Source organism: Epinephelus moara, chromosome 20 (genome assembly GCF_006386435.1).
Source record: "Epinephelus moara isolate mb chromosome 20, YSFRI_EMoa_1.0, whole genome shotgun sequence".
Classification (NCBI taxonomy): Eukaryota; Metazoa; Chordata; class Actinopteri; order Perciformes; family Serranidae; genus Epinephelus; species Epinephelus moara.
This window is the reverse complement of record NC_065525.1, coordinates 42551601-42568052: the sequence shown is the minus strand read 5'-3', so window position 1 is coordinate 42568052 and position 16452 is coordinate 42551601. Positions and strand designations below refer to the sequence as shown.

Below are 16452 nucleotides of genomic sequence, written 5' to 3'. Positions count from 1 at the left end.
AGTTTTGCAGCTGAGTGTGATTTGCCCTTTTCTTTTACGTCTGATTGCAATTATCCGTATGGCAAAGTATAAATGTGCCAAGAACACAGTCAGCAGGACACGGACAGAGAGAAAAAGAAAACTTAAAGAAAAGCATAAGGGACTGCGAGCTACAGGTCCTGACTGACAAGGCAAAGACGTATTCCTCAAAACTTCAGACAAACACAACCGTATTTGTGTTAGCACAGGTGTGACACCTCTTATGAAAGAGCTTCACCATCTCTCTGAAGATGCTGGTAGTTTCAGTGTAACTGTTTGTGTTTATTGGTGTTGATTTTTGTCAACTAATGACGCTCATTTGCATACAAAAGGGTCACCAAACATATGCATATTACCTCATTTAAATCGGTGCAAATAGCACAATGGCAGCGCGGGCAGTGGTTCATTTCACTCTTTGTGCGTGCTTTGAGAAATACTTATTTTTCCATATTTGTGCAGACTTAGCAGCCCCAAAGGTAACATAATCGTTTTGTGAATTCACCCACACGTTTAAAAAAAAAAAAAAAGCAACCTGAGGCAGGTTTAAATGAGGAGGTGAAAGACATCAGGACCCCAATCACTGCAAGACTCTTTTTTTTGTTTTTTAATTGGTAAAGCCGCCTTTTGAAAGTGGTACTGAGGGATGGGACAAATATATTGAAGAACAGGGACAATATATTGTACTAATACTGTACTACTGGCAGAATGGCTGGTTGAACAGGCAATCCTTCTACATTCATCCCTCTTCAATATTATTTGGGGTTTTCAAGATGATCGAAATCGATTATCTTCTGTTATCCATACAGTCATATCTGTTGTCTAACTGAAGAGGTTTTTGACCTGTGATGAGGAAGACACCATTTTGTACTTGGAAAATCTGTCTTTCTACTATTAGCAAAGACCTGTGGCCGCGTTTTACAGTTTTTATTTATTAATTAAGTGTTATTTATTTATTCATTTAATTTCATTAATTTCAAATACATATATTTTAATTTATTTCATTTTATTTGTCCTTGGTGAAGAGTTAAATGATATTTATTATTTTGTCTGTATTTTAATAAAATATTAATATTTTAAAAAGGGCGCAATCTTTGATCCAAACAGCAACAAAATGGTTTCCACCAACTTACACATACACACACAAAAAAATCATTTTTCTCTCCCAAAACACAAGATTTAAACCACTGTAACTCTTAAACTGATTGACCGGTTACACAGCAAAGACAAAAACTACAACACGTTACAAAAACCGATGATGTTGTAAAAAAGGTTGTGTAAAAGCTGCAGTTTAAGATGCCACATTTTTTAAGTGAGGATCATTTTGAGAAACATAAGAAAAAATGTTTTCCTTTGAATTTAAATCTTCAGTTATGAAAGACCATCTTAAATGTATTTGATATAAAATATTATGAATTCTGCCTTAATAAGAATCATGCTTTCTGCAAATGCAGATGAAAAATGTAGATTTGCGCATTTTTTTATCATTTAAAAAAGGACCTACTGTGATGCCAGACTGATACAAGACATGGAAAAAAATTGCACATTGCTTAAAATCACTTGTAACCACAAATGAATCCTTCAAATAAAGCTTCAGCTCCAACACAGTTTGAGGATGAGCTGCGTTTAGAGACTGTTTGACAAAACCTCAGAGGAACTGTCTCTCCTGTTTTCAGCCTCAAAACTCACAATCAAAGCACGTCCTGTCATTTCCATACAATCTAAAGCCGAACTGACGGTGTGACTCCTCTCCACACTGCTTTTGTTATTGACCTAACATGCCAGCGTTTGATGCCTCCCCTCAAAGACGAAATGGAGGCAGATTTTTTTTTACAGTATATTGAGGCGTCAGTGTTGCACGCCATCTTTGTTTGCTGTGACAACATGTTGTGTTTTTGTCAAAACCACTGAGACACTGTCGGTGCCACAGGAGATGGAGGTGGCTGTAAATAAATATGATGTCACCCTCTGTTTGAGCTGCTCCACTGATGTCTGTATAAATGATACTAATACAGTGTATTTAAAACACCAATATAAACAAAAAATGTCTCTGATTTATCAGTATAAACAAAAAATTTGATTTTATTCAACACTTTTTAAATGCTTATGGTAGTTCGGAGACACAGTGTGGGACAGTGCATTACTCAATATATGACATCACTGTAATGTACTCTTCCTGTATATTCTACATATAGATGACATGTCCTTGATGTATCTCAGACATCAACATATCTGAGACCTTTACATCTAAATCATTTATGTGAACGTTTGTATTGCATGTTGGACTTTTTGTGTATCCATTCAGACTGTTTGTATTTTCTATATACATAAGTATCTTACTATATCTTACTATATAATGATTAAAACTCTGTCTGTTCCACGTTTTTCTCCTCACTGACTTGGTCAATCCATGTGAAATTTGGCACAGTGGTAGAGGGTCATGGGAGGATGCCAATGAAGCAATATTACATCAATTGGCCAAAGGGGGGCGCTATAGCAACCGATTGAAATGTCAAACTTTGAATGGGCATATCTCATGCCCCGTATGTCGTAGAGACATGAAACTTTGCACAGAGATGCCTCTCCTCATGAGGAACACATTTGCCTCAAGAACCCATAACTTCCGCTTATATAGATTTTCCGCCATTTTGAATTTTTTGAAAAACACTTCAAATGGATCTCTTCCTAGGAAGTTTGAGCGATCTGCATGAAACTGGGTGAACATAATCTAGGGACCAATATCTAAAGTTCCCTCTTGGCAAAAGTTGGAAAACTTACTAAAACTGAGCTTCTATAAGGCAATGAATATTGCGGAGGGCGTGGCTCATCACATAAAGGTGTATAACATCTCAAGGGTTTCACCCATCACCACGCAACTTTGTAGGCATATGACCACACATAATCTGAGGGGACCCCTCCATTATTGACCCCATCAAACAAAATGGGGGCGCTAGAGAGCTCATTTCTTATCTAGGCCTAACCGCCATATGGATTTTTACTAAACTTGGTAGATATGTAGAACAGGACGCCTCAAGGTGACTGGAGAAATTTAACTCTAATTGGCAACTGGGTGGCGCTATAACAACAGAAAAATGCTTCAAAATGGCTAAAATGCGACCGATCGCTGTGGCTCCCCCTGTGGACCAATGTTGGTGTTGTTTCTAATGTTTGGTATGACTAAGTCATGGTATGGTATGCTGTACATAATCTACTCACTGACGTGGTCAATCTATGTGAAACTGCACATAGGCATTGAGGATTGGCATAGGCAGAAGGTGACAAAGCTACCAATGGCTATGGACTAGTACATAAGTATTATACATGCATGTGCAGTATCTACAAAAAATATTATATCACTTCTGGCGGTTTGCAGCATAAAAAATTCCTACTAGTTTTTCTGCTCAACAATGTAAAACATATTTAATAATATGACTGAATGTAGAATCACAGGACAGATCTGACGGTGTGTCCACACAGCTTGTCTGAGCTGCAAACGTCCGTCACTGGGAACCAACAAGCTCATATTCCATCCCAGTGACATAACGTGAGATTTCCATAGCAACAGAGGAGACATTATTCTGCTGAGGGACCCGTCACTCAACAGTGAGGCTTATGAGAGCCTGAGTGTGTGTGTCAGTGTAAGAGACAGAAGCTGTGCAGGCATGCGTGTCTTTGTGTGTGTGAGGCTCATAATGGGTGTGAATGTGGAGCCGGGGAAACCTGAACCTTCTTGATGCTTTGCAGAGGCTCCAAACAGACAAGTGAGCAGAGAGCATCAGTCTGATGGAAGAGAAAAGACCTGAGGAGGAGGAGGAGGCTGCTGGAGATGAATTTTTTGGAGAAAACTGTTATTCATGACTAAAGGTAATACTCAGTGACATCTTCATTGCAACATGTTGCTACTGTGTGTCACTGATTTATAGTCACTCAACATACTCCTGCTCACTGACACTTTGTTTTTGTTTGTACCCTTTTTAATTGACAACAGTGGCTGTGGTTTGCAAAATATGTGGTTGGTTGTGCCAACCAGGACGGGAAACACAACAAATTTTTCATCACCTGAAAACGTGCCATCTCAGCGACTACACTGACAGCATGAAAATCCAGCCCAAACTGCATTAAGTCCACCAACAAATGTTCAATGGCCTAGCACTTCTGCCGATCAATAGTGTCCTCTTTTGCCGCTATTACCCTGTCTGAGAAGCCGCAGTGTCACACTTTCTAGCCAAAGACATGATGCCCATGAGCACCGTGGAGAAAGACAGGGTCAAGAAATTAAATAAAGTCTGAGACTGCAGGTACGAGCTCCAAGGTAGGAAATGTTTTCTCAAACTGCTCTGCCCCAGTTTTACGACAGGTGCCGGGGGAAGCTGAAAAATCATTTGGTTCCTTCAGGTGTCAGACGTTATCAGGATACTTTTCAAACTCGCAGCATAATCAAATTATACATCATGATAAATATCGATATCAAACAATGCAGGAAAAATTATCGGTATATTTTTTGCCATATCGCCCAGCCCTAGGCTTCAATTAATGTCAGTTGCGGGGACAAGTTCTCATGGTGGTAGCAAAGTATCGAAATATCCAGTGAACTTTAAACAATTACTGCAGCTTGACAAAGTTTTCCATAAGTATTTGAAAATCGCTGACATCTTAAACAACCACCTGTGCCGTTTTATTTTTAGGTTAGGATTCCTTCAGCGTTCACTGTTCAGGATGTTTGGACCGGGAGCCAAATCACCCACAGAGGTCTCCTCCTCCTTCAAAACAAACAGGTCCAGTAATTACAACCAGTAAAAAAAACTGAATAAAGCAGTTTCACATTGGAAATGTGTGTTTCTGCGACACTCTTCAGAGCATCAAGAGGAGCTGCTAGTTGAGCTGCCGCTGACATTAACTCAACTTGTTTATCTGACAACTTAAATTCCAATGATTAAAATCCTTCAACAGGTGAAAAGGTAAAGTTAAAAATCTAAAAAGTGATGGTGACGTGAAACAGTAGGAAAGTCAGCTGGAAATGTTTCAGTGTCCATCGCTTATAGAAAATCCAGAGTGTGATCCACTTCTGTCCATATTCTTAATATCCAAACACCCATATTTTCTCAACACATCACTTATCATGTGAGAGCCCGCTGAGCTTCTGCATTACGTGCACAAATCTGCCACACTGCACCTGTGTATTCAGTCACATTTTGTGCCTGTGTTTTGAACACTCGTGTGGTCCTTCTGCATGTTCAGTATGCTCCAAATATGTGTGTTTTCACCAAAATATGGGTATTAATCTTCATATTTTAGGGGAAATATGAGTGTTTGAAGCTCCCTGACCATATTGACTGGATTGTGTTTTGAGATGTTTGCTGGCCGGGTGAAAATCAACAGACTGCACTGATTTACCACATTAAAAATCTTGGCAAAAATCCTCTGCTCTAACAGAAGTGGTTATATTTAATGTGTTTGGGTGAGTCTGGTGTAATAAGCAGATGATTTGTGTAGTTCACATGAGCAACAACAGCCTCCATGTTTGACCATCCCGACAGAAATACACTGAAGAAGAGAAAGCATGAATAACATGATAAAGTGAAGGTACCTCCTCCAGCTGGCAGGCCTTGATGACGGAGGTGTAGCGGTACTCGTCATAGGTCAGGCCAAACAGGATGTTGTCTCGAATCGTCCCCGGCATGATCCAGGAAGTCTGTGGTGAGAAGGAGATGCGACCGCTGTGTCGGATTTTACCCTCCGATGGCACCAGCTCTCCCAGGATCATCATGAGCAGGGAACTCTGCAGTGAACAGAGAACATTTTTATGCTGAGGCATTAAGATGTTGCTCTCACACAGAGCAGACTGCAGTGAGTCAGCATGTAGGGCCTCAGTGCCTTGCTCAAGGACACTTTGACCAAACATCTGACAGTAAATGGATTCAGTATCACATGCAGATTCTGTGCAGTCTCAATAAACACTCTACCCACAACCTGATGTTATTTTGTTTGACCTACCTTCCCTGAGCCAGTGGATCCAGCCACTGCCAGCATCTTGCCCTTCTCCAGGTACAGGCTGATGTTTTTGAGCACAGGTGTGACGTAGAGGTTAGTGAAGAAGAGGCCGGCGTCACCGTTCAGGTGTCCGTTAGCTTTGTTCTCCTGCTTGATCTTCTCAAACAGCTCACCGATGCCCTGCACAAGAGTTCAAATCAGAGTCTTAATGGATTAAATGAACACTTAAGATGGTACACAGAAACATAAGTTATATTTAACCATTTCTCTCAGTTTGTGGAGTTTTCATTTCGTTTTTAAAGCTCCAGTGTGTTGGATTCAGGGGGATATATTGGCAGAAATGGAATATAATAACATCTACATAGGGAGCAGGTCCTCGTCTTTGGAGATGGCCATGCTGCACCACCATGTTTCTACAGTAACCCAGAACAAACCAAACACTGGCTCTCGGTAGATATTTGTGTTTTCACATCACCCACTGTAGTTAGCAGCACCTCCACGATGAGCAGTGTTGGAAAAACACTGTTTTTTTAATTTTTATTTTCTAACATGAACTTGAATTATTCAGTGTTTCTAGCGGTCTAAATCACTGAGTCCTAAATCTTACACACTGGACCTTCAAAATACAGTTTCAAAATGTCCAACATATATGTACAGTATTAATGATGTCATGAGAACTGATACTCATGATACCTTTCGATTCCATGATGGAAAAAAAAAGAAAAAAAAAAGGCGATACTCTTTTTATTTGAAAAACCTGAAGAGCCGATACCAGCGTAAGAATCGGTGCTATGACTCTTCCGGAACTGATGGGGGCAGTATACGTCATACAGCGTTACAGTCCATGCCTACATTCAGAGCGAGGGGGTGACGAGGAAGTAGAATTACACATGGCATACCTACACGCGAAAGGATGGCAGAAGCAAGCCGGTACTGTGTACTTTGCTTTTTAAAAATGCATGAAGCGAGGAGAGGTGAACAATATGAAGCAATGAAGGTTTTGGTAATAGTACCGGCAAGAATTTAAAACTACTTTACCCCTGTATATACAGTAAGTAATATCAATCTGTTGATAGAAATGTTATTTTACTGTATATGCAAATATTTTAATAAAGTATTTCTTGTTTAAGTACATGGGATTTTAGGATTTTTTTTTTTTTTTTTTTTTTTTTTTTACCGTGGTATCGATACTGGGATATGAGACTAGATATTAGTGAGTACATCATCACCTGTGTCTATGTCTGTGTCTATGTCTGTGTCTGTTCAACCAACCAAATTATCTGTAACTGTACTTGGAGTGGGCGGGGTTTATGCCAGAACTGGGTGGAGTTTAAATCAAAAGTGGGTTGAGCCTAATCAGACGATGTTGTTTTAAGCCTGAAATTTATTTGGCTTAATCAGCAGTTGAAATATTTATTACCTGTGAGAAAAGTATTTACAGAGCAGCCTCAGAACTGAGCTTGAGATCATTTTTATCACAAGAGTAACAGATTAAACACAGCTACCAAAATGAGGATTTTCCTTCATCACAAGTACAGATAATGACACATTTTACTTGTGTGATACTCCTTCTTGTAAAAAGTACATTACCTGTACGGGATGCTCGTTTCATTTGAGTATTCAGCTCAACCCTACTAGATATTTTGGATATCCTAATATTGTAAGTGTTTTCCTGGTTTTAAAGGCTGCGTTACAGTTAAGTGATGTAATTTTCTGAACTTACCAGACTATTTTGCTATTTGCCTTCAACCACTTGGTCATTATATCCACATTACTGATGATTATTTATCAAAAATCTTATTGTGTCAGTATTATTTGAAAATCAGTAGCAAACCTTACATTATCGTCGCAGTATAAATATCTGGTATCTGGTCAAAAATATAGTGACATTTTATTTTCTCCATATCGCCGAGCCCTGTACTGTACTTCATCATATCACATGAAACTACTACAGAATACTATGTTGTACTAGATTCTACGATATTAGAGTAAAGAGCCCCGTGTTTTACCACCAACAGTCTTCTTTAACAACACTGTACCGTGCTACACAAATGTAAACGTCATTCTATGTGTGTGTACGTGGTTTGTGTTTTTACTTTACATTCAGTAGCTGTCTGCCTGACGGATGTCTGAGTGTGAGTCACGCTGTGCTTTCAGACCAAACTGCTGTGACAAACAAGAGAGTCTCCAAAGATAGAAGGAGAACTCCCAAACTCTCACAATGGCCTTATTTCACATCTTCTGTCACCGCCTGCGTAAAGACTGACACATCACTGTTAGAAAAAGGGAACTCTGCTCGACTCGCCCGGCTTAATCATTGACCTCTGTGACATTTCATGGGTCAGCGTCCCTTTAATGCCGGGGAGTCACTCGCTGCGGTTTGTATAGGTTAGTCTGTGCGATTCTCATTCTAATGAGCTGACGTACACGCTGTCAGCAGTAAAGAAAGGCAACACCCCTCCCATTCATCTGAGAATGGCACATTCCAGGAAGAGGAGAAGGCAAGAGGAGAATCTGGGAATGAGGTGATGATCAATGAGGTGACACTGTGAATCTCAAAGGGAGATTCACAGTGTTCCCAGCAAAGGCAAAGTTTGGTGACGACACTGCGATAATTAATTATGCAAAGAGACAGGGAAAAAAACACAGATGGAGGCTGGTTTTCTCACGGTGTCGGGTGGTCAATGAATCACACCTGTGAGATGAAGTTTACAGCCTCTGCCCATAGATAAGATTATACTACACAGTCCCAGTGATGGTGAGGAATTAACTCTTACACCTGTAATGCAACGTAGATTTAGGACAAGAAAAAACACTTGCTGGGCCTTTATTGTTGCCAGGCAACCACTAACTCATCTCCTTATTCTAACCTTCCCGTGTAATATACCGTTTATCTATTTATCCTCCAGTAATCAGTGTGTAGTTGCTGCCATGTTGAGGCAGAGGGTGCTGTCTGTAGCTCTGAATGAGGGTGAGAGGCTGTCAGCAGATAAACAGAGATCTGTGTGGGTACATGAGACCCTAAAAAAGAGGCTGGGTCATGGGGAGTACCACCAGTTGGTCCAGGAGCTTCTCCTCCATCATGGACGTTTCCAGGCATATTTTAGGATGACTCAGGGGCAGTTTGACAACCTGCTGTCTATCATCAGGCCGTATAGCTCTGGGTATCCAGCAACCACTACCACCAGTTTCTCCTCCATTGTTTACCAACTGTTAATTTGTTGTCGTGACAACCACAGAAGGCCCGCCTCTCAAATCATCCCATTGGACAATGGGGAAAAAGCGGAGATGACATGGAGCGCTTTCCAGCTCTGAGTTGAAGTTTATAACTCAAGGTGAGTGCTCAGGCAAAAATCACCAGGCGCCTAGAGTGCAGAAACATGAGGCGCGTAGCAAAAACAGCGATGCATTGCAGCTGCAAAAATGCTTTCCACGTGATCGCGGCCTAATTTGTTTACATAAACAAACATATTTGACACTTGTAAGTCGTCTCAAGTGGAAAAACTACAGTATGTAATGGCAACACCGTTTCTAAACTACCTTAAACATGTCTGGCATCCTAACACACAAGCAAATGAACAAACCTCGTCCCAGGATGCAGACACGTTGACCAGCTCCAGTTCAGTGGTGGTCAGGTTGTACTCCAGCACTCTGTATTCTTCCTTCAACAAGAAATCCTGGAGGAAAACACAACAATGGAAGATGTATCAGTGCCTTGATGAATGGCGTCCCCCTCAGACGTGCACGTCTCTGAACCCACCTCAATCTTCTTGACCAGTGCCAGCGTGTCATACCACATCTGGATGGATCCTGGCAGCTGGCGGGTCAGCGTCATTCTCAGCACCATGCAGTAGGAGGCTGTGGTGAAGATACGCCGCAGGATGATGCCTTTACTGAGCGCATGCGGCACGATGGCAGACACGATGACCAAGATGGCGGAAAAGAAGTATGAGGCGCTGTAGAAGTAACGCAGAGAACCGATCTTCCTCGTCAGCGTCATCTCGTCCCTGAGGAGGGAAGGAAAGAGGGACGGAGGAAAGAAGTTTGTTTTTTTTATTTCATAAGTACATGAATAATACTAGTGTGATAAAGCTTCATTGAAACACTGCTTCATTATTTTACATTTGTTGTAATCTATATCAGATGAACATAGTTATTCATATAACATCACTGAGAATTACAGGATCTCTCTGCAACCAGCATCCTAAAAGGCGTTCTGGTGAACAACATGTCAGGTAAATGTGAAGTCTTGATGGCTCCATGTTAGCGCTGTTGGCTATCAAACTATTTCTGCACCATGACATCAAAACTCTTTCCTGTACGTTTATTGTACTTGCCAATTACAGTGATCCTGATTCTGGCTCTGACAGCCAGCAGTGACGCCAGCGTGGTTCTGCTGGCTAACCACATGTTTTAACATCTCTGTCTCAGTTTTAGCACCAGGTTGATTCCACTTCTGCTGCTCAGTTGAGGCCTTCTGAGTTGGCTTCTTGTTTCTTTTACCTGCTCAGTTTAATTTATTACAGTATATCTATAATATCAATACACATACAGCATATAAAAAGATACTGCAGAGATGGATGACTTGAAGGATCAGGGATATATACTTCAATCTCCACACTTCAATCAATAACAATAAAAGTTTCTCTCCTTCAACACTGTTAAAGTGGCCTAAGACCTGCCGATACCCAACTCTGATACTACGTTATTTAAAGATACTTTTACAAGTTTAAATGACAGTAGTGATCATTGTCTGCTTTTTACTTAGTCATAGTCCTGAGTAGGGATGGGAATAGACTGGTTCAATTCATCGACATCATTAGCCTTTATGCTTAACGACTCCCTTATCGATTTTTTTCATTACACTGAATCTTTACGTCGATGACGCACATCACGCTCGTCAGTCAGCAGTACGTTCAACAACAAAGAAGACGAAATGGTGGAGAGACAGAAGCGGTCGAAAGCTTGGCTTCACTTCACCAAAAAAGACTCATGACATTCACTCATCACAACAGCATGACGTGCAATTTATGCAGCACCGTAATTACATGCAAGGGCGGAAACACCACCAACGCTACAGTGATTTGTTTTCCACTACAGGGCTCTACTGTGCAAGCATTTCAACGTTACTCGCATTTGCTACTAAAAATAGTTTTGTGCGAGCAAAATAAATCATTCAGCACGCTGTGCGAGAACAGATTTCAACCAGCAGCAGAGACGAAAGGCGAATCCTGCCAGTTGTGGGTTGAACGGGGGTCACAGACACAGACATGGACAGGAATACGTATTCCTGCCAAATACGGCGGCCATAGTGCTCCGCGGCGCAAGATAACGGCTTACCGGCGACAGAGAAGCCCGGCTCCAGGTCCAATAATTTCCTCTTCTTGGTGTCACAACTGCCCAAAAGTACCTGAACAGCTGTGCCATGGCGGCACACAGGTATGTGTATGTGCGCACTTAAGGGACTGTTCTTAACTTGTCAGGGGAGGAGGGTGGCTGGTTGATTTTTATTTTATTTATTTATTTATTTATTTTATTTTGATCCCTCCTATGTTAATCACTTATTGATGCTGTTTTTGAAGTATAAAGAAGTCAATAAGTAATTTATTCCATTGAAATATCATTGATGTATTATAGAAAAGTGATTTATCTTTATAAATGACAAAAGGCACATCTGCCTCATTTTTGCTGTGGTATCGTGATACTACTCAGAACCGTGATACTTTCACTGGTATCATACCGTGGGTCCCAATTTTGGTACCGTGACAACACTAACAGATTCTGTATTTACTGTTGGTGTGGTCCCCATAAGGAACGCACATTCTGTATTTACTGTTGGTGTGGTCCCCATAAGGAACGCACAGCACAGGAAGCGGAACTGCTGCAGTATATATAAAATCAGTCATTAATATTTTGTCTCTCCTTTAAACTACTTTTTTCAGTCTTGTCTTAATGTAGCCACAGTTATGATGAGTTCACACCAAAGATAAAGTGAACATTTTGCACAGCATGATTACAATACAAAGTCAATACAAAGATGGAGATAGGTGCAAATTGGTGCCAGGAAATGGAGGATAAACTTATTGTCGCCACCTGTGGGCACCCGAAGCTCTACCGCTCAAAGACGGTACCGTACAGAGACGGAACAAAAAAAGGAGAGGGCTTAGAGAAAAGTGAGTCAAGTAAGTTAATTTAAGTAGGTCTTTTATTGTGAAAGGTAAACAACAGAAGGAGTGAAGCGGTTATACACGGCCCTGATAGTATGAGAAATATTAGAGTGCTGCCGTCTTGGTTCAGAACCGTGTTAACAGTGCTCATATCACTTGATTCCAGCTATTGGTTGGACGAACCAAGTTAGCCATTAGCTGCCTTCCCGAATTAGTTAGCAAAGCTGCTAGCACAGCTGTAAAGGGTGAATATTTGCCCATTGCGAAATACTCTAAGAAACACTTCAGTGGCCGTATTCGCATGAGTTACACAAGATGTAACTGTTTCATGACGTCAGTGCCATCTCCCTATCGTCTCTTCTTAGTCACGGAGAAAGGCCTCTGACAAACTTACGTTACCAAAATTAACACTAAATGACGAACAGACCTGTTGTTGCAGTCACCATGAAGCAAACATGAGTAAACTTGGGTATTAATAGAAAAGGCAACAGCTGTGGGAAATGTTTGTTTGTGACACAGTTGGGAGTTTTGGTGTCTTACTGCCTGATGTTCTTGATGATGGTCTCCATCACCTCCTCCCAGCCGTACGCCTTCACAGAGTGGATGTTCTCCACGATCTCTGTGGTGAGAGCCAGACGGCGGCTGATCATCCCTGCTCGCTGTGTCCTGTTTACAGTTAAACATTGTCAACTCACAGCAGCATCAACACACAGAACACAGACAGAGCAAGTCACACGGTCACCAGGACACACGTCTATAAGCATGACTGCATACATACATACAAGCGTTTACATGCATATCACAACATGCAACTACACGTGCACAAACATGCATTTATGAACAAATAAAATACGAATACAGAGAAGACAACATACGGGAGCTGCTAGACATTATACTATAAAACAACTACAAGTTTATGTGTGGTTTTTAATATTTTCACACATATATTTGTTCTATGACACAAGTGGGTGTTGTAGTGTTTCCCCACCGGTGCGGTCCCATCTTCTGTGAGAGCCAGGCCTGGATGATGCCGAGCAGAGTCAGAGCTGCCAGCGCACAGAAGCCGTTCACCTCGATCAGCTCCCAGATCAGACCCACACACAGAATACACTGCAGGGGAGTGATCCACACAAAGTGGGCCAGACCCAGGCTCTGGAATAAAACACACACAGTACACAGAGATCACGTCAGTGTACACAGAGGAACTGGAATATGCGCTTGATGACAGAGAGGTCAAAGGTCAAGTTCAAGGAATACTCCAGTGAAAAACCTGTGGGCTTGTAAGGTGGCTCAGGGAGTTAACGGAGGACAGCGTCATCTTGGATCAACACACACAAAACAGAGATGGAAAAGTATTCATGTGCAACAAAGGTAAACAGTTAACTGAGCTGGCAGCAAACACGTTCTGTCTTTAACCACAGTAAAGTGAAAACATGAGGGTTTGGGACAGACTGAGCGCACAGACAGACTGTAGAGTGAGTGGATCATGTTATGTTGGGCCACTGTATGAAGAGGCAGGTCTGACTGAGATTAGGGCTGTACCCAAATATTCGGATATTCAAATATTCGTTTCTATGGGTAGGTATTCGTTCGGATATTCAAATATTCGTTTCTATGGGTAGGTATTCGTTATCAAAATTGGGTATTCGATATTCGTTTTTTTATTTGCTTATTTTTTTTATTATTATTATTATTTATTTATTTACATATTTTTGTTGGTGCTAAATATAGTCTTTTTGTTGTTGGTAAATGTAGGTTATCAATAAAAATCAAAACTTTTAAATTGCATTGTTAAAAATGTGAAAATATAGTATAGCCTACCAACTGAGCTTGTGCGCACGGCACGCTTGAGCGCATCCGTCTGAGGCTGTGGATCAATGCCAAGTTTTACCACTTTATCACTATTCCCTCTAACTTGTAGCTGTTTTTTCGTTATCTTTTGAATTTAATATGAATTATGGAACCGTTTTTGTCAACGTTTGTTTCCCCCGTTTTGTACAATAAATTATTGTTTAAAGTTTCAACAAGTTTCTTTTGGAGTGCGTGACACAAGTGTGTTTTGAAAACGACCGCGGACTGTCACCTGCTCAACGCATCAGTACCTTCGGATGCCATGACAGTAATAGCCAATAATGTCAAAATATCATTTACAGACCGATTTAACAGACGATCACTGCTGCCCGACCCGCAGGTCCATTTGCGGGTCCCGCGGGTTACGGGTCGACCCGCGCATCACTACTCAGCTCAGTCTATAAGGCTGTACACAACAGTAAGGCTATAGACATTATATTCTATTCAGGCCGGCAGAACCAGCAGCGCATCGGCTCTACAGTGCACGGCACTGCTGATTAACCATTTTATTGCAGCACAGAGTGTCTGCCAGCAACCAATTACTTGCAGAGGCTTCCTACAACTTGTTTCAGCAGTTCCATTTAATCAGAAGACAAATTAAACAGGATGACTAGCCCATGTGAAAATCAAAAGAAAGCACAGAATAATGTACTGAAGGAGACTGTTGTGCCATCACATTTTTTTGTGGTTTGAGAGCAAAGATCCGGTCACCGCTGTGCAAAACACCGCAATACAATTAGGTCCGAAAAAACCCCAGAGGCAGACCGGGGAGGCAAGTTTCCTTTTTTTTTTGCTGCTTAAAATGAGTCACCATCACCACCACACTATAAACCCATATCCATCCACGACACACACTTTTAATGTAAAGTCAACACAAATGACCCAGACTGTCAAAATGACAGAAACCTAATGTTGACTTGACACAAAATAATAAATCATGTTGAGTCAACAGTTTTTGAGCTGATTACGTCTAATTAGTTTAAGGCCAAATGGGGTGAAATAGGTGGAGTTTCCCAGCATGCCATGGGACGATGTGTTTAAGGCCATAAGCTGAGGAAAACTGTGTTTAAATGTGTTCTACATCACTCACGTTACCCATTATGCAGAGATTAATGTTGATGTATTTTACAATGGTGCTAATGGGTAACAGTTAATGTTGTGGTAAAAAACATTTTGCACTATACAGGAACTGTGGGCCCTTAGAGTGCCTGTACATAAGAACGGTTTGTACCCAAATAATAATTATCCTTAAATTTACCTGGCTGAGCTCTATTTAATCGTTACATGCTTACAGACATCACAGAATCACCTCCTTCCACAATTTCAATTGAAAAAAGTGGTACATGCGCAGAACGCAGAGTTGGACTCCAGTCAGACGAAATGGATACATGCAGCAATAGTTCGATTTTCAATCGAAATATGGAGCTGTGTCAGTCGAGCTACGGATAGTCGGGCTAAGCTGTTTACATGCATTTAAACGTCCGGTTTCAGTCGGACTAAGCCAATAATAGTTACTTTAACTTTTCTCAAGCTGCATGTAAACGTATTGAATGTGGATGCTCTGATGTAATCGTGTAGCTCATCTAGACTTTCCAAATGTTATCGGACCAAATGGATCAAATCCTGATAGTGAAACGAGTCGTTTGGCAGGGGTTGTATCCTCTGGTTTACAGACGTGTCTTTTACAATGCAAGTCTAAAAGTAAAAGCCTTTATGGGCCCAGTTGAATCCCAGTATGGTCCTGGAAGTTGTATTTCCACTGTTGGGCCACAATGTTAAATTGTCTTCACGGCCTACTGCTGTTTCTGGGAGCCTGGTAAGGACAGAGGATGTCGTACTTTGTACAGATTGTAAATCCTCCTGAGGCACATTTTTGATTTGTGAAATTAGGCTATAGATTAAAATGACTAGACTTTCACAATGGCAAATATCTGAGCCTGGTCCCACTGGGAAAAGGAAAAGCCATCTCAACCACTGTGGCACCTGTATCCACACAGAGATTCACTGTCATTTACCTCAGTGAGGTCACAGTGCACGGTTTACCACAGGGCACTTTAGCAGGATTACTTCCTGAGTTGTGATGTCACATTACTCTTAAAATTCCCTGTCCCCTGCATGCTGTGCATTGAAGATCAGCAGTGCAATGAATGCATGAATTATTTCTATGACCAGATGCAAAACAGAACAAAAAGTACGCAAGCACAAAAGCAGGGGGCAGAAAGTCAAGAGAGAAAGAAAGGAAAGAGGGAACGTATCAAACAATCAAGCAAAGTTTAGGTTTTGAGGAGTCCAATTTCATCGAGTCAACACTGCAGTGATGAACCTCAGCTGACCTGTAGGTGTGAAACCCTCAGGTCTCACCCTCAAAGAGCTCCCCTTCATCCACTAACACAAAGACTAGGTAACCCCCACCCGTCATTATAAGGAG

At 41.3% G+C, this 16452-nt stretch overlaps 1 protein-coding gene across 1 annotated transcript in view; it reads right to left on the bottom strand.

The window, feature by feature from the left end:
* The window catches only part of cftr (CF transmembrane conductance regulator), a 63041-nt gene that overhangs the window by 33175 nt on the left and 13414 nt on the right, over positions 1-16452 (bottom strand). Inside the window, exons 6-11 of the mRNA XM_050072840.1 lie at positions 13162-13325; positions 12714-12839; positions 9767-10013; positions 9591-9683; positions 6010-6186; positions 5603-5794 (exon numbers count right to left, since the gene is read on the bottom strand). Coding sequence (XP_049928797.1) covers positions 5603-5794; positions 6010-6186; positions 9591-9683; positions 9767-10013; positions 12714-12839; positions 13162-13325 — 999 coding nt within the window. The remainder of the gene's footprint in view (positions 1-5602; positions 5795-6009; positions 6187-9590; positions 9684-9766; positions 10014-12713; positions 12840-13161; positions 13326-16452) is intronic.